This window comes from Salpingoeca rosetta (assembly GCF_000188695.1).
Source record: "Salpingoeca rosetta unplaced genomic scaffold supercont1.24, whole genome shotgun sequence".
Taxonomy (NCBI): domain Eukaryota; class Choanoflagellata; order Craspedida; family Salpingoecidae; genus Salpingoeca; species Salpingoeca rosetta.
Window position 1 is genome coordinate 185,568 of NW_004754910.1, and position 16,476 is coordinate 202,043.

Below are 16,476 nucleotides of genomic sequence, written 5' to 3' on the forward strand. Positions count from 1 at the left end.
ACACACACACACACACACACACACACACACACACACACACACACACACACACACACACACACACGACAGGCACACACACACACACACACACACACACACACACACACACACACACACACACACACACACACACACACACACACACACACACACACACACACACAAGCCGCACGTTGGTGTGAATGGGACGGGCAGGGCTGTAGTGCACTTGGGTGGGCGCTGTGGATACCCCGTGGACAGATGCACCGTACACATGTGGCGGCGGCCCGCCTTGTCGATCACCTCAAGCTTCAAACCGTGGCCCAAAGGGGACATGCGTTCAGCAAAGCGTGCACGGGTGTGTGAGTGTGTGTGTGTGTGTGTGTGTGTGTGTGTGTGTGTGTGTGTGTGTGTGTGTGTGTGTGTGTGAGTGAGTGAGTGTGTGTGTGTGTGTGTGTGTGTGTGAGTGTGTGAGGAGACAAGGAGGTATTCAGGAGAGGATGAGGCTTCATCTCCCTTGCGTTGCCCCCTCTCCGGTCTCCCGGGCTCCTCGCTGACGTTGCGATCCAGGAACACCTCACCTTGACCTCGTGGAACGAGTCGGATATGGCTGTAATATGCTGTGGCCCGATGGCCTGCAGCTCCGTCAGCAACTGCTGCACCGTGGCTGAGGACGGCCCTTCATTCAGCGCCCGCGAACTCACCTGCAGAGAGAGTGAGTGAGTGAGTGAGTGAGTGAGTGAGTGAGTGAGTGAGAGTGAGATGAGAGACAGGGAGCGAGGGTGAGAGCGCGCAGGGCACACACACACGGGCGCGCACACATACAGTGTCCCAGCCCTTGTCTTCACCACCGCCTCTGCCTCCTTTACACTTACGATGCGCTCTGTGAGTGTTTCCAGCTGCGCAAACACTTGTTCGGGCTCACTGCTCGACTTCAAAATGCGCGCCACTTCTCGTTGTGCATCACGCAGCAGCTCCTCCAGCCGCCACTCTGGATACAGCCTGTCATGAACGTGCGGCGTGTATGTGTGTCGTGTATGTATATATGTGCGTGTGAGTACATCTTGTTGGTGCACCAACAACAAAGCGCTTCACAGCCTCAGCTCATCCCATACACAATCCCAACACCAACACCAACACCAACACAATCCCCACAGCAACAGCAACGAAACCCGCACTCTGTCTTTGTTGGAAGCCATGTCAGGGTGAGCCAGAACTGTCCTGCCGACGTCTCAAGCACACCAGAGTACCTTGTGTTGCATTGTGTGTTTTTACATGTGCATGTGTGAACGTTTGAACGTGCATGGTACAAAGGTCAGATCATGTGCAGGTGGCGGCGGTCCACTGTCCGCTCGCATCCACAAGCACATCTGAACCACAAACCTGTTGTGTCCTTCCTGTTCCACAAGCAGCATCTCTTCCGCTGAGTCAGCAAAATAAAATTGGTTGTGTTTTGGTGACGCTGCTGTCAAACCTGACAGGCGGGCCGCCGCAAAATTCAAATCCGTCAGCCCGCAAAAACTGGACGAGCGAGTGGTTGTGAATGCAGCCACCAACAGCACCCACCAACCAACCATCCACCCACGTCCACACACACACACACACACACACACACACACACACACACACACACACACACACACACACACACGCCACACACACACACACACACACACGCCACACAGCCAACACCGGGTCGAGCACTGCGCTGCTTGACAAAGAAGAACTTGCTCCAACAACGATAAAGCAAGCGGGGGCGCTTGTGTGTTTCGCATCGGGGATAGCAACCCAGCTTTTTCTCTCTCCCATCGACAAGCAATTTGCTGTCGTCGCTGGTGCTGAGCCGCTGGAACAACAACGACAACCACAACTGCAACGCCCAATACACACACACACCCGTCCACACGTAGCTGTACACGTCCACAGCCACACACGTCTACACATAGTTACACAAACGCACACCCACGCACACGCCCACAACACCAGCCATGCCCATCACAAACTACCTCAAGACGGTTCCTGCCAAGCTGCAGGAGGTCTACGATGACAAGCTGGCCAACTATGTGGCCGAAGAGTTTGACACCAACATGACCTATCTCGAGGAGATCCTGCCCGAGATTGCCAAGCACTTTGACGCGGCACAGCAAGACAACCACACCTCGTGAGTGCAGTGTGTGTTTGTGTGTGTTTGTTTGCTTGTTGTGTGCATGTGTGTGTGTTTGTTTGTTATTTGTGTGTGTGTGCGTGCACGCGCGCGTGTGTGCATGTGTTGCTGTGCATGTTGTGTGCTTAGCATGTGCGTGGAGGAGATGTTGCTGTGCTCCCCTTTTGGTTGCATCCTTGCATCCACACACGCGTCTTGGCATGTTCAGCACGCACTGACACAAGTGTTCATCTGTATCACCACCATTCCCGTGTTGTTTACACATGCCAGACATGCTGACGATGAGGAGCACAATGATGATGACGCCTCCCATCACGAGCGAGTGGTGCTGCCAAAGACGCCATCACACAAGAAGCGCCAGCGCCCGCGCTTTGCCGGACAGAAGAAGAAGATGCCTGTTCTTGACGACAACGCAAGCTCACATGAGGTGGGTTTTGTGCTGGTTGTTCATGCGTGTGTGCGTGTGGGCGTTTGTTGGGGTCGAAGGGAAACATCGATCGTGGGTGTCTTCATCACACACACGCACATACACACATGCACACACACACGCACGCACGCGCGCGCGCACACACACACACACACGCATACATGCACACGCACACGCACGCAACGACACACCCACACACCCACACCCTCTTACACACTTGCTCACACATACGTAACTACTACAGCCGTCCCCGATTCGCACGCGCGCGTCTCTGCTGTCGGGCGCACTCAACAACTCCACAAACGCATCGCCCTGCCACCTCAATGGCGGTCGTGCAAAGCCCAAGCGCGCAGCCGCCGTCGCCGCCACACAGCGCATGCAAACCCGCGCCTCAATCGCTGCTGCTGCTGCTGCAAGCAATGCCGGCACACCCTCCCCGCGCAAGGCCGTGCGCGCTGCCAGTACGTCATCGCCAGCACCCGCAGCATCCCCATCCCAAGATGATGCGCCTGCAACTGTCAAAGCAACGCGCAAGCAGCAACAGCAATATGCACATGCTGATGACGACACAGAGCACGACTCGTGTGCCACATCGACTGCTGTGACGTCGCCGGCAGAGTCTCACACGTGCTCTCCTGCATCGTCCCCTCTTGCATCATCAGCATCGTCCTCGTCTGTGTCGTCCACAAGTAAGCAGGGCAGGCGCAAAGCCACCAAGGCAGCATCACGCTCCAAGAACACACAAAACCGCACACGCAAGACCCGCAAGCAGACGTCCAAGAAGCAGCAGCAGCAGCAGCAGCAACAGCAGCAAGCGGACGATGACAGCGACTCTGACTTTGAGCCGGAGACGGCTGTGAAGCAGCGACCACGCCGCACAACACGCACGCGCGCAGGCCGCAAGAAGAAGGCAGCGGAAGAGACCGACAACACCAACGCTGCTGCTGACGTTGGCGAGTCGCCATCAGCATCAGCATCATCGTCGTCGTTGTCGTCGTCGTCTTCGTCTGGAAGTGGCCGCAAGACGCGAAAGGCAAAGACGGCCGCAATGAAGAAGACGAAGAAGGCAACAACCACGACCACCAAGAGCGGACGTACACTACGCGCCAAAACCACACGCAAGGCCACACGCGCTGCACTGCGATCATCGGTTGAAGAGTCTGCAACGGACACGTCATCTGCGTCGTGGGCATCCTCCCGCACCTCCATGGCGGAGAGTGAGTTTGCGACACCAACGTCGGGATCGCCCGTGTCATCTGCAGCATCAAGCGGACGCGTAACGCGCGCGTCATCTCGCGCCGGTGCGCGCCATCGCACCAACAGCAGCAGCAGCAGCAGCAGCAAGAAGGCGGCTGGTAGGAAGAGTGCATGTGATACCGAAGAGCGCGTCGTAGATGAGGAGAGTGATGAGGAGGCTGTGTCGACAGTCACGCGCGTGCAGCCCAACCGTCGCCGCATTGCTTCCATGTCATCCTCAGACGAGGATGGTGACGATGAGGCAGAGGAGAACGAGCAGAGTGACGACAACAGTGACAACAATGATAACGATGACGATGTTCGGGTGTCTGCAGCAACTGATGCGACGACGGCCGCCGTGCGCGAGGAAGTGTCGCCATCAACAGCCAGCAGCGTCTTTGCCACTCCAGTTGACCACACAACGGCGAGCTCACGCCTCGCTACCGCTGCTGGTGATGCTGACACGACAGTTGCCAACACCGATGAGAGCGTCGCTTCAAGCGCAGCATCTGCGGCAACAGCAAACAGCAGCGCAACCATCTGTGCATCTAATGCATCCACAGCTGCTGATTTGTCCTCCGTTGATGATGCTGCCTCCTCTTCGGCAACATCATCGTTTGTGTCTGTGGATGAGAGCGATGAGACGACACCTGCTGCGTCTGCCGCTTCGCTCCTGTCCACGACACTCGACAGCACGGCCACCACGACAACGACAGCCACCACCGACGCTGACACCACCACCACCACGACAACGACAACCACGAGAGGCTCCACGCTGAGCGAGGACACAAGCACAGCGCCATCGCGCAACGCAAGCATCATCAGCACAAGCAGCCGCAACACGTCAATGGCCTCTGCTCGCGAGCCATGCACACCAACGTCGCGTGTTGCAGGCGGCAGGAACATCCGGCAGGAGTGCCCCACGCCATCCACGGTAAAGAAGACAGGCCAGTTTACGCCCATTGCCAAAACAGGCACGTCCTCCATTGCGCGTGGGCGATCGAGCACGCAGCGCACGAGCTTCCGGCAACTGGAGAAACTCGGCGCCGTCAAGCAGCGCCTGCAGAATTTGCAGCGACAGCATGAGTTGCGGCAGCAACGGACACGCCAGTTGTCGCACACACCCACCCCTGGTGGAGGCAAGGGCCGACCAAAGCCCAAGATTGATCGCACGGCGCTACGCAACATCCCAGAGGATGACGTCATGCGCACGCCCGTGTCGTCTGCAGCCAACCGGGTGCGCTCCCGCTTTGGCGAGGCAGCTGACAACGCCACCAGCAGCAGCAGCAGTGCTGATGGCACGGATGCTGGCAACACATCGGCCATGTCGCTGTCGTCGTCCACTTCCTTCTCGTCTGCCGTGTCGTCGTCGACAGCCGGTACTTCATCCACGTCTGCGTCTGCTGCGCGTGGTGCTGGTGTTGGCGCCTATCGCTCCCGTCTGGCATCGGGAAGCAGCAGCGTGTATGGCAACCGCGCGCACCCGCGCATCCCCTCCGCATCCAAGTTTGGCGACAGTGACAGCGACGCAACGGTGCAGGCCTCTGACCACACCAACAGCACCAGCAGCGGCAGCAGCAACGCGGGCAGCGCTAACGCGGCCTCCCGTCTGCCTGGCAACATGTTTGCCAACGGGCCGCTGGGCAACGAGTCGCACGCGAGCAGCAGGCCCGGTGACATGTCATCGTCTTCGTCCACGGGTGTGAACAGCACCAACAGCAGCCGAGTTGTGGATGAGGCGTGGACCTCTGGCCTGTCGCTGTCATCATCGTCAGCATCGTCATCCTTCACCTCTGGCAACAAATCCAAGCTGCCAAGTGCATCTGACACCAGCAACAGCAGCACTGGCAAGTCTGGAGAAGAGAATGTGACGTCCTCCATGCTCATGTCATCGTACTCGTCCATTTCGTCATTCGCCGCCTCACAGGCCAAGTCGCTGCTGCGCGCGTTCTCGTCGGACACGTCTGCCACGAGCGACCAGGAGGCAGGCAGGACCGCAAGTCCTGCCGAGTCCTCCTTCTCGGACGATGGGCGGTTCCACCCGAACGCGGCCAAGCGGAAGAGTGATCCCGCTGAAGAGAGCGAGAAGCGCGCCAAGGCGAGCACCCAGACACGTGCAGCACCACTCTCCAACATCGTCAGGTGTGTGTGTGTGTGTGTTATGTGTGTGTGTATGTTGTGTGTGTGTGTGTGCGTGTGAGGGAGGGAGGCGCTTGAGGGCGCTTTCTTGCGTCGTATGTGTATGTGTGTGTGTGTGTTGTTTTGAGATGTGTGTGTGTGCGTATGTGTGTGTGTGTTACTGGTTTCTTTGAAGCAGCTCACAGGATTTGGTTTTTGCATTCATCGTTACAAACCACACCTTTGATAGGCCCAGCAAGGCTTCAAATGCTTCGTCTTCGAGTGCAAACGGCCGTGTGGTTCCGGGCAACTTGGCAACAAAAGCGATGTCGTTCATCAAACCCAAGACCGCGCCAAAGCCGCAGCAGAAGCCCAAGCCACAGATCAAGGCAGTGGCCCAGGCACAACGCGCAAAGGAGGCGCAGGAGAGGCGGGCGTAAGTTTGCATACATGTGGGTGTGTGGGGGGGGGTACAACGTATGTTCATGCATGTACGCAAGAATGCACGCTTTGTGTTGCAACTCACTGGTGTCCTCAATTGCATGTTCATGTGCAGGCGTGAGCGCGAAGAGAAGCGGAAAGCAAACGAGGCCCGTCGCCGCGCACAGCAGGAAGCGCAGGCACGACAGCAGGCCAAAGAGGCACAACGACAGAAGCAGGAGGCCATGGTATGTGGGAGCCGGCTTGAGAGTGAGTGAGTGTGTGTTGTGTGTGTTGTGTGTGTGTGCGTGTGTGTGTGTGTGTGTGTGTGTGTGTGTGTGTGTTGTGTGTGTTGTGTGTGTGTGTGTGTGTGTGTGTTGTGTGTGTTGTGTGTGTGTGTGTTGTGTGTGTTGTGTGTGTTGTGTGTGTGTGTGCGTGTGTGTGTGTTTGTCGTTTTGTTTGTTCTTGATGCTCACATGCTCCCATGCTTGCTGACGGTATGCCGTAGCGTGCTGCTGAGATGAACAAGTTGCGCAAGGAGAAGCAGCAGGCTGATCAGCTGGCAGCAAAGGCCGAGCAGGTGCACTTGTGTGTGTGTGTGTGTGTGTGCGGCGGTGAACAGTCGTTGTTGCAGGTGGCGTGTTGTGTACACATTCTTGCTCACTCATGGCGTGGCATGTATGTATGTCGTGACTTTGTGATAGAACCGCCGGTTGCGCGAGAACATGAGTCAGCAGCGCGCAAAGCTGAACGAAAAGCAGAAGCTGAAGGAGGAGCAAGAGAACAAAGACCGCCCACGCGGACTCCGCAATCTCGTGAGTGAGAGAGGGTGCGTGTGAGTGTGTGTATGTGTGTGTGAGAGCTTGGGTTGCGTTGACTGAGTGTCACTGTTGCTGCAAGTGTGCCGTGTCCTCTTACACGCCGCCACACCTCCAACACCAACATTATGCAGACACAGCACCAGCAGTGGGCGCCATCATCGCCTGTCGTTTCGCGACCGGAAGACAACTACGATATCAGCGGCATGCGCAGCGACGACGACACAGACGACGAGGTGCGTGCGTGTGTGTGTGTGTGTGTGTGTGTGTGTGTGTGCATGTAAGAAGTGGCGAGTGTACGCTTTCCGTACTTATCATTTCTTGTCTCCACCTGCTCCGCCTCACACCTCCACCGTCACCACCATCCTCATCACGATGACTTGCCCTCCCCTCAGAACGATCCCCGCCATGCCGTGCCCTCGTGGGCGCGCGACCACGCGCTGCGCACAGCGCTCATTCGCCAACACAACGCGGGCCAGAACCCGTACCACATTTTCCCGCCAGACGACTTCCAGCCCATCAAGCTCTCGGAGGTCTTTCCAAACCACTCCAAGCCAAGGTAAAGGGGTAGGGTGTTTGTTTTAGTGTTATATGTTGTTGTGACTGGTTGTTGTGGTTGGTAGGTTGCTGTGGGTGGTTGGTTGGTTGGTTGGTTGTTGGTTGACAGGATTGGGTGCGTGTACATCAGTGTTGAAGCGCTTCCCCGGATCAAGAATTCAACGTGGCTGCTGTGGTCCGTGTGCTCACACGTGTGTTTGTGTGCTGCTTACAGATATGAGAGGCGCACGAGTTCAGCGCTGTGGGAAAACAGCCCACGCAACCCCGGCTCGCTCCGAAAAGTGCTTTGAGCCGAGATGTGGTGGTGCTTGTCTGTGGATGTCCAGAAAACAGAGTTGCTTGCTTTGTACGTTTGCACGTTGAATTGAGTGATAGTTGCCGCAATGTTGGCTGCGTTGTGTTGCTTTCAGAAAGCCTCGTTGGTTGAGGAGAAGATAACAGTGGTTGGCGTGTTGAGTGAGGGTGAAAGGAAGAGGGGGTTTGGTCTTTTTTACACAATGAATTGCTTTCAATATGAAACACACGTGAGATGGTGTCACGAAGAAAGCAAGGCTGGGAGCGAAAAGGGAAGTGAACAGACGAACTTGGGTTGAAAAAGTACGCAAACAAGCAAAGCGTCACAAGTTACCTACCACATCAGTCATCACCACCTTCATCGTCATCACCCCCATCACCACCATCATCACCACCATCATCATCACCTTCATCACCTTCATCACCATCATCCGCAGCATCCAAGTCATCGTCCAGATCAAGGTCGAGGTCGTCGTCTTCACCGCCGCCGCCGTCTCCCGTCTCTGCAGGCACAGCAGGCGCGGCTATGGTGCGTGTATGTGTGTGTGTGTGTGTGTGTGTGTGTGTGTGTGTGTGTGTGTGTGTGTGTGTGTGTGTGTGTGTGTGTGTGTTGTGTGTGTGTGTGTGTTGTGTTAGTGTGTGAATGGAAAGAAAGAAGGAAACAGGTGGTGGGTGTGAGACGAGCAAGCAGGGACAGCGTTCAGGAGCATGGTACATACCTGGTGCCTGCGGCATCTCGCCTGTCTTCTTGTACAATCGGTACGACTTGACGCCAAGGGACTGTTTGGGGGGAGTAACGGAGGGCAGTGTTGTCGGTGATGGCGTGGGTGAGGGGGAAAGCGCCACGCACACGTGCGCTCGGAGGCTGCAAAATGTACGTATATGCAACACGTAAACGTTCACACAGAGAGAGTGTGTGTGATGATGTAGACACAAGTGAACGAGACGGTACCTTCAGCAGATCCTTCTCTCGAATGTGTTCTGCATCTATATCGGCAAGCTCCTGACGCTGTCCGACCAATATGCGCTCAAGGCCAGTGTCAACAAGCTCCTGTGACGGCAAGAAGATGGAGGGAGGGGTTTGGGGAAGTAGGGAGGTGGGGAAAGCGGTGAGGACAGGCTGCGCATGCAGACCCGCGAGCATACCATGTTTCCCTCATGCCCGCAAGTCTGTGCGTGTGGGCAGACATGTAGGCGCACAGAGAAGTGCAGACACACACACACATGTGCACACACACACACACAAGCGCGCGCACACACACACACCAGCACACACACACACACCACATACAAGCGCGCACACACACACACCACATACAAGCGCGCACACACACACACATGAACACACAAGAACACACAAGTACACACACACAAGCACACACACACCCCACATACAAGAACAGATACGCACCAGCAAGCCACCGCCGTAGCACTTGTTGATTTTGGGTTGTGCGCAGTAGTCGACAGAGCCGTTGTCCTGCAAGTCCATGGCAATGGCAAGCGTCTCCATGTTGTCCTTGCTGTGTCCAAACTGCGTGAACACGTCCACAGCCTCCTCAACAGACACAGATCCACTTCCTAACAAGGGGACGCGAACGAGGGGAGGGGAGAGGAGAGAGTGATGGCGTGTTAGCCATTATCAATCTCACAGGGGTGGCTGGGAAGACAGACGATTGCATGCAGAGATGCATGCAAGCGGTGGTTTCACACAAACGCCCACCAACCACAAGGACAGCAGAGCAAAAAACACAGGTACTGCTGTGCGTGTTGTGACTGACCAATCTTGTCGACGCCACGAAGCTCATCAAAGACGCGGGCCACATTCTCCTTGAACCATTCGCGACAGGGCTCTAGCCATTCCACAGACAGAAGGCTCTCGTCTCGTTTGCGCGACGCTGTGTCATCGATGATCTGCTGCATGCGCAGCTGCAAAACGCAAGCGCATCACGAAGCAAGCGAGGGGCGTGGATAGGACATGAATCAGGGGGTGAGAGATGCATCGGTGAAGGAAACATGCGGATCATGCACGCAGATGGACACCAGCAGAAACAGGAAACGGCAACAACAACAGTGGGTGTGCTGACCAGTAGTGGGTCGGCGGAGGAAGCAGACTTCTTTCCCTTCTTTCCCTTCTTCTTTCCCTTCCCTAATCATGCAGGCGTGCAGGAGGTTGAGAAGCAGCAGTGAGGTGGGGCTGGGGTTGGGGGTTGGGAAAGAAACGCACATGATCGCACGAACGCACGTCTGCACACGAGCACGCGCCTGCGTACCTTTCTTCTTTGGCATGGTGGGGTTGGTGGTGGATTGGCAGAGGGGTAGAAGGAGAGAGAGGGGGTGGGAAGAAGGTAGAAGGCTGGTGGTGGTGGCGGGAACCGGAACGGGGAGAGAGCAAGAGAAAACACCAACCGAGCAGGGAGGTCTGGAGGTGTGCGCCAGAAAAGGAGAGCAAAGGGAGAACAAAAACGGAAAGGAGAGACAAGAAGGGAGCAAGCACGCACAAAGGGGAGCAACAGAAGCAAGAAGGCGACACTGCAACAGGCTACGAGCGACGTGTAGTGGAGCGTAGAGTGCAAGAGTCTACATAAGAGAGTGCAAGACACAGCACAGCCGATGGGCAGTGAAGTCAGTCCAGCCACACTACCTAGGTAAGGAGGGAGCGAGAGCAGGACTGGGAGACTGGGAGACTGGCAGAAGGAAAGGAGGGAGGAGGGAGGAGAAGGAAAGTGCAAAGAGAGACGGTGGTTGGTGCTATGTGTGGTTGTTGGTGGTGTGGACGTTGAGAGTGAGTTGAAGCTTTTGTGACTTTGTGACTGGCTTGTGGTAGGTTGTGCTTGTGTGGTTTCCAAGGCAAGAAGCAAGGCAGGCGATTGGGAGGAACAAGAATGGGAGGAGCATTCATGTTCGCAAAAAATCGCACGAGAAGCAAGGAAGCGCAAAAGCCTCCAGTCGACTCCGTGGCGCAATTGGTAGCGTAATGGACTCCAGTTCCATGGGTTGCGAGTTCGAGTCTCGTCGGGGTCACGGTCGATTTTTTTTCCTTTTTTGCGTTTTGCGTTCAGCAGCAAGAACTGCAAGCAAAACAACAAAGTGCACAAACAACTCACCGACTGCTGTCTCGCACACAACTAACAACAACACAGCGGAAGTGTGCCGACCAACTGAGCAACTGCTGCCTCCCAAGCAAGCAAGCACCAAAAGAACTCAATCCTGTCTACCACCACCCACAGCACGACAGCACAGCACACTAGCACAACCCGCAAGCGCAGAACACCCGCAGCGGCAACCACAAAACTTTATCAAAAGATAACTCTGCTTCTGAGGGCAAACCAAACAGACACAGACACTCACCAACCAACACCAGAATACCAGCCATGACTGCCCTCATTGATGCTTGCGAAGCAGGAGACCTCGACCGCGTGAAGCGGTTGCTGTTGCTTGCTTGTCTGTGTGATCGCCGCCCTCCAGCAAAGGCAGTTGTCGCCTTGACTACGACCAGAGTGGCGTTTCGACATGAGGACGTACTGTGGGTCTCTGGGTCTGTGGATGCACAGTATCATAACGTGGGAGGTTGTAACAATGTAATGTGCAGCAACAACTGCACGTATGCGAACAGTAGTAAACGAAGAAGTAAACGCAGCAACTGATCGATGGATGAGAACCAAACGCAACGACATCTAGGTATCTCAACATGGTGTCAACAACACGGTGAACGGCGGAAAAGGCAACAGAGCAGTGGAAAGATGAAGTGATGTGAGATGGCGCCATCTCACGTTTCACAGCACCTCAAGTTGTAACGTAACACGTGCACAACAAAACTCGCCCACAGCAGACAGGGACAATGACGCTCACAGTGACCAACAGCAGCACACAGGTGCCCTGCAAACGCAACTAAGGGAAACACAATGCCAGTCGATGAAAACCACGCGAGCACCAAGGGCAAGGCAGGCGCACAGATATCCTGATCACGCAGTGCTACTGTCAGCGTGATGCTTCTTTGCCAAGCGGATGAGCTTGTTCGCGCACCCCATCTTCACACCCGTGGCCATCAGCACTTTAACTGTGAGAATGTCCTCCGTGACAAGGTCGAGCAAGTCTTCAATCGAGTGGATGCCGTGCTCTTCAAGTGCCAATTGCACGTGTTCCAACAGCGAGTGGCGGGTTAGCCACGCCGTCAGCTCTGGCTCAAATGGGGAGGAGGAGGAGGAGGGGGAGGAGGGGGATGGAGGGGCGGGAGGTGGTGTAGCAAGGATTGCGGCGGTGGTGGAGGAGGAGGAGGAGGAGGATGACTGCAGCGCAGATGAGCAAGAGGGTAAGGTGAGACACGGCGTGGGCACCAAAGCGAAGGCGACAAGGAAAAGGTATGAATGGACATACATTCACGCACACATGCACACACACACACACATGCACACACTATCACACCTGCGTGGATCGCCGTGCAGTTGCTCCTCCATTCTTCGCTTGCTCCTCGCTTCTGGCAGAAACTACAACCTGGCGCACTTTCTCTGCAATTTCATGCAGCTGCGACCTGCGGTCCACAGCGGCATCCAGTGCAACCACGGCGTCAATGTCAAACAGGGACAGTACCACTTGACGCACGCTCTTGTGCCGCTGTGGCGGTGGCAAGTGTAGCACCTGCGTGAAATACTGATCGAGGGCTGCTGCTGTTTGCTTGCTAACGGCATCTGGCAGCGTCATCGCCAACTGCTTCATGTTGTCGCGTGAATCGTACTCGCCCGCTTCCGCCCCGCTCATGCCGCTGTCGTTCGCGTTGTGCCACGTGCTGCCAAGAATCACGGGCACAATGCGATGGAGGCGGATTTTGGCGTGCTGCTGCTCCTTCTCATCTTCTTCATGCGCGCGCTGGTACTCGCGCAGCGCCAGCATCGTCATCCACTCCAGCAGCACGTTGTCGCAGTAGTCGCTGTGCTGCAGCTGCCTCATCTGCATGATGGTGGCAGCAGAGACAATGGGGCAGGCCACCAGGCTCAGCCCAATCGCTGTCATGAACGACAACTTGAAGTTGAGGCCCGTCTCCAGGTTGTTGGCGTCCAGAAACGCAACCAGGTTACGCTGCTCCAAGCGCGGATGCAGCGCCACCAGCCCACTGCTGGCCCGCTGCCTGTGGTGATCGTGGTGGTGGAGGGAGAAGGGGGATGAGCGGGGTGTTGGCGTGGGACGATGACACACACACACACACACACACACACACACACACACACACACACACACACACACACACACACACACACACACACACACACGGCGCACACACACACACACACGCACACACACACACACACGTACACACACACACACACACGTCTCACCGGTAGCTGATGAAGACGTCGTACTTGTCCTGCAGGCCAAGGACTGGCAGGAGGGGCCTATACTTGGTGATCAGGTCATCGGGTGACAGCAGTTGTTCGTCCACCCACATGTCCTGCTTGCTCTTGTGGTGGTGCAGCACATCCTCGAAGAACAGCAGCGTCTTGTCGTCGAATGGCAGCAGCAGGTTGCTCTTCAGCTCGGGATAGCGCTCTCTGGCGGCCTCGCTGATCATGGTGGGCAGCATGTGCAGCATGGCCCGTGGCTGCGCGCTCGTGATCTTCATTTTGATGCCGCCAACAGCCGGCACAAGCTGCAGCTCAAGCTTGGTCGACTCCATGAAGCAGACGGCGTGGGTGCGGCTCAGCTTGGGCTCCTGTGATGCGCCGTGCTGTGCGTGCGCCATTACATGCGCCAACACCACTGTGAACAGTCCTTCTGGCAGGAACGACGCGTGCTGTGCGTGCTCAACTTGCACGCTTGCACTTTGCTTGAACTGCTTCAGGCTGAAGGCGACATACGCTGTCTTCTCCTCGTGCCCAACAAATGGGTTGACCTGCTGTGCTGCTGTCGTGCTCAGCGACACGGATGCCATCGCGCTGTTGTTGTGGCGAATCGTCATCGGCAGAATGGGTGGGACCAGGTACTGCTGCTCTCGCGCGCGTGTGTCAACACCCTCGCTGCCATCAGCACTATCACCGTGACCGGAGTTGGCACGAATGAGCGCTTTGCGGCTGTCGACCAGCTTGGGTGGGGAATACTCAATGCACAGCCCATACTGCATCATCAGGTGCAGGAACGGGTCAACCAAGTTGCTGTCCACGTCGTTCCACAGCACTTCCAGCAGGCGACGGTGCAGGATGCCGCGGTCAACGAGGTCGTCCCACAGCTGCGCGCCAACGGCCCTCGCCTCGCTATCCCGCACATCACGATGCAGGTCAAAGTTGCGGATGACGCGCGTCATCATGTCCACAGCCCACTGCGGACTCAGGATCACATAGTCCTCCATGCCAGGCACGCTGTCATAGTACAGGACCATGGAATACAGGTGCAGGAACTGAAGGCAGGCTCTCGTCTCCCGACGTGTACGCAGCCCACATGTGCGTGCAATCTTCACCACCTCGTCAAACGTGAGCAGCGGCCGTTTCTCGTCGCGGGCAATGGCGTTGAGCTTGTCGTAGAGGTGGAGGTATGGCACAGCCACCTCCTGGCTCACGTATTCCTGCCAGTGCTGTGGAGGAGATGGTCTGGCGCAGGTCCTGAATCACGGGGCCATTGGACTTGGTGTTGTCAACGGGCCAGAACCACAGACCGTGCTTGTCGTTGTGAATGACACCAGGAAAGGCTGGGTTGTGGCGCAGGCGACTGTAGATGTCGCGTGAGATCTGCTCGTGCTGCTTCCGCTTGCTGACCACATCAGCGAAGGTGCCGACGATGAGGCCGGGTGCACCCTTGGCGTGGAGGTGAAGGGAGGAGAGCCAGTGCTCCATAAACTCCCACGTCTCTGCCCGCTTGCTCTCGTCTTGGTGCAGCAGGTCCTCCATGGAGAACACCAGCAGGTACACCGCGTGCCTGGTGTGGGAATGTTTGGGCGGGGTGAGGTGAGGTGAGGAGGGGAGGGGAGGGAGTGGGGTAAGTGGGTGAGGGACAGCAGTGTCGTTCCCTGGTGCTCCCAACGCACAACAGCATCACGATACAATGCCACATTGTCAAATCAGAGACACAACACACAACGTGTAACGCAGCACAGGATATCCCCACATCGCACTTGCCTTGTGCACACGCATATTCTTGTCGGTTTGGTTGACGTCTGCGCCCTGTTCAAGCAGAAACCGCACAATCGCCTCATGGCCGTTCTTGCTCGCCACGTGCAACGGCGTGGCACCCTGAAGCCAACACACCACAGGCACAGAGAGAGAGAGTGTGTGTGTGTGTGTGGGTGTGTGGTGTGTGTGGTGTGAGAGAGAGAGAGTGTGTGTGTGTGTGTGAGGGAGTGTGTGAAACTAGAGATCAGCAACACACTCACTCACTCACACACACACACACGCGCGCGCGCGCGCAGTGTCAGCAGCAACACAATAGCGCGTGGAGAGGTTCGAGTCACAGAGGAGAGGTGTCACACGCCTGCGCCGATACCGCTACCAGCACCACCACTGCAGTACGCACGACAAGCTACCAGACACCCAGATGTCCAACAAATCACAAGGGGACTCTCACAGTTTTGTTTCGCTCGTTAACGTCTGGCTTTGCTGCGCCCTTGTCCGTGTGATCACCGCCCTCCAGTAGCAACCGCTTCACGCGGTCGAGGTCTCCTGCCTCGCAAGCATCAATGAGGGCAGTCATGGCTGGTATTCTGGTGTTGGTTGGTGAGTGTCTGTGTCTGTTTGGTTTGCCCTCAGAAGCAGAGTTATCTTTTGATAAAGTTTTGTGGTTGCCGCTGCGGGTGTTCTGCGCTTGCGGGTTGTGCTAGTGTGCTGTGCTGTCGTGCTGTGGGTGGTGGTAGACAGGATTGAGTTCTTTTGGTGCTTGCTTGCTTGGGAGGCAGCAGTTGCTCAGTTGGTCGGCACACTTCCGCTGTGTTGTTGTTAGTTGTGTGCGAGACAGCAGTCGGTGAGTTGTTTGTGCACTTTGTTGTTTTGCTTGCAGTTCTTGCTGCTGAACGCAAAACGCAAAAAAGGAAAAAAAATCGACCGTGACCCCGACGAGACTCGAACTCGCAACCCATGGAACTGGAGTCCATTACGCTACCAATTGCGCCACGGAGTCGACTGGAGGCTTTTGCGCTTCCTTGCTTCTCGTGCGATTTTTTGCGAACATGAATGCTCCTCCCATTCTTGTTCCTCCCAATCGCCTGCCTTGCTTCTTGCCTTGGAAACCACACAAGCACAACCTACCACAAGCCAGTCACAAAGTCACAAAAGCTTCAACTCACTCTCAACGTCCACACCACCAACAACCACACATAGCACCAACCACCGTCTCTCTTTGCACTCTCCTTCTCCTCCCTCCTCCCTCCTCCCTTCTGCCAGTCTCCCAGTCTCCCAGTCCTGCTCTCGCTCCCTCCTTACCTAGGTAGTGTGGCTGGACTGACTTCACTGCCCATCGGCTGTGCTGTGTCTTGCACTCTCTTATGT

General features: G+C 56.2%; 4 protein-coding genes and 2 non-coding genes across 6 annotated transcripts in view; 2 read left to right on the plus strand and 4 right to left on the minus strand.

The window, feature by feature from the left end:
* The window catches only part of PTSG_08557 (uncharacterized protein), a gene marked incomplete at its 3' end in the record, with an annotated part of 2,637 nt that extends 1,232 nt beyond the window's left edge, over nucleotides 1–1,405 (minus strand). Inside the window, exons 1-5 of the mRNA XM_004990293.1 lie at nucleotides 1,363–1,405; nucleotides 1,158–1,229; nucleotides 855–981; nucleotides 561–683; nucleotides 173–288 (exon numbers count right to left, since the gene is read on the minus strand). Coding sequence (XP_004990350.1) covers nucleotides 173–288; nucleotides 561–683; nucleotides 855–981; nucleotides 1,158–1,229; nucleotides 1,363–1,394 — 470 coding nt within the window. The 5' untranslated portion in view covers nucleotides 1,395–1,405. The remainder of the gene's footprint in view (nucleotides 1–172; nucleotides 289–560; nucleotides 684–854; nucleotides 982–1,157; nucleotides 1,230–1,362) is intronic.
* A 234-nt stretch (nucleotides 1,406–1,639) lies between these two features.
* PTSG_08558 (uncharacterized protein) lies at nucleotides 1,640–8,249 on the plus strand. The gene is made up of 10 exons (XM_004990294.1): nucleotides 1,640–2,140; nucleotides 2,414–2,570; nucleotides 2,815–5,948; nucleotides 6,175–6,360; nucleotides 6,481–6,592; nucleotides 6,853–6,924; nucleotides 7,049–7,159; nucleotides 7,297–7,398; nucleotides 7,558–7,721; nucleotides 7,935–8,249. Exons 1-10 carry the CDS (start codon nucleotides 1,968–1,970, stop codon nucleotides 8,008–8,010), a joined length of 4,287 nt encoding a protein of 1,428 aa, XP_004990351.1. The 5' UTR covers nucleotides 1,640–1,967; the 3' UTR covers nucleotides 8,011–8,249.
* PTSG_08559 (uncharacterized protein) lies at nucleotides 8,196–10,886 on the minus strand. The gene is made up of 7 exons (XM_004990295.1): nucleotides 10,285–10,886; nucleotides 10,099–10,160; nucleotides 9,793–9,940; nucleotides 9,426–9,592; nucleotides 8,967–9,065; nucleotides 8,734–8,794; nucleotides 8,196–8,538 (listed from the first exon to the last, which is right to left on the minus strand). Exons 1-7 carry the CDS (start codon nucleotides 10,298–10,300, stop codon nucleotides 8,357–8,359), a joined length of 735 nt encoding a protein of 244 aa, XP_004990352.1. The 5' UTR covers nucleotides 10,301–10,886; the 3' UTR covers nucleotides 8,196–8,356.
* Nucleotides 10,887–10,962: 76 nt separating this feature from the next.
* On the plus strand, nucleotides 10,963–11,035 carry PTSG_20134. Its single transcript has one exon. It is a non-coding gene; the product is annotated as a tRNA-Trp (tRNA).
* Nucleotides 11,036–11,577: 542 nt separating this feature from the next.
* PTSG_08560 (uncharacterized protein) lies at nucleotides 11,578–15,862 on the minus strand. Its single transcript, XM_004990296.1, has 5 exons — nucleotides 15,560–15,862; nucleotides 15,115–15,228; nucleotides 13,345–14,914; nucleotides 12,437–13,136; nucleotides 11,578–12,300 (listed from the first exon to the last, which is right to left on the minus strand). Exons 3-5 carry the CDS (start codon nucleotides 14,379–14,381, stop codon nucleotides 11,977–11,979), a joined length of 2,061 nt encoding a protein of 686 aa, XP_004990353.1. The 5' UTR covers nucleotides 14,382–14,914; nucleotides 15,115–15,228; nucleotides 15,560–15,862; the 3' UTR covers nucleotides 11,578–11,976.
* A 173-nt stretch (nucleotides 15,863–16,035) lies between these two features.
* Nucleotides 16,036–16,108, minus strand: PTSG_20135. Its single transcript has one exon. It is a non-coding gene; the product is annotated as a tRNA-Trp (tRNA).
* Between the last annotated feature and the right edge of the window lie 368 nt (nucleotides 16,109–16,476).

Excerpts from the sequence above, each read along its gene's own strand:
- PTSG_08558 (XM_004990294.1), top strand. The coding sequence starts at position 1,968 with ATGCCCATCACAAACTACCTCAAGACGGTTCCTGCCAAGCTGCAGGAG. Across the intron at positions 6,593-6,852 it reads GACAGAAGCAGGAGGCCATG|CGTGCTGCTGAGATGAACAA; the intron begins GTATGTGGGAGC and ends GGTATGCCGTAG. Across the intron at positions 7,722-7,934 it reads CCAAACCACTCCAAGCCAAG|ATATGAGAGGCGCACGAGTT; the intron begins GTAAAGGGGTAG and ends TGCTGCTTACAG.
- PTSG_08559 (XM_004990295.1), bottom strand. Across the intron at positions 9,941-10,098 it reads CCTCCGCCGACCCACTACTG|CTGCGCATGCAGCAGATCAT; the intron begins GTCAGCACACCC and ends TGCGTTTTGCAG. Across the intron at positions 8,539-8,733 it reads CGAGATGCCGCAGGCACCAG|CCGCGCCTGCTGTGCCTGCA; the intron begins GTATGTACCATG and ends CACGCACCATAG.
- PTSG_08560 (XM_004990296.1), bottom strand. The coding sequence starts at position 14,381 with ATGGTCCTGTACTATGACAGCGTGCCTGGCATGGAGGACTATGTGATC. Across the intron at positions 13,137-13,344 it reads GACGTCTTCATCAGCTACCG|GCAGCGGGCCAGCAGTGGGC; the intron begins GTGAGACGTGTG and ends CGATCACCACAG. Across the intron at positions 12,301-12,436 it reads CTGCACGGCGATCCACGCAG|TCATCCTCCTCCTCCTCCTC; the intron begins GTGTGATAGTGT and ends TCTGCGCTGCAG.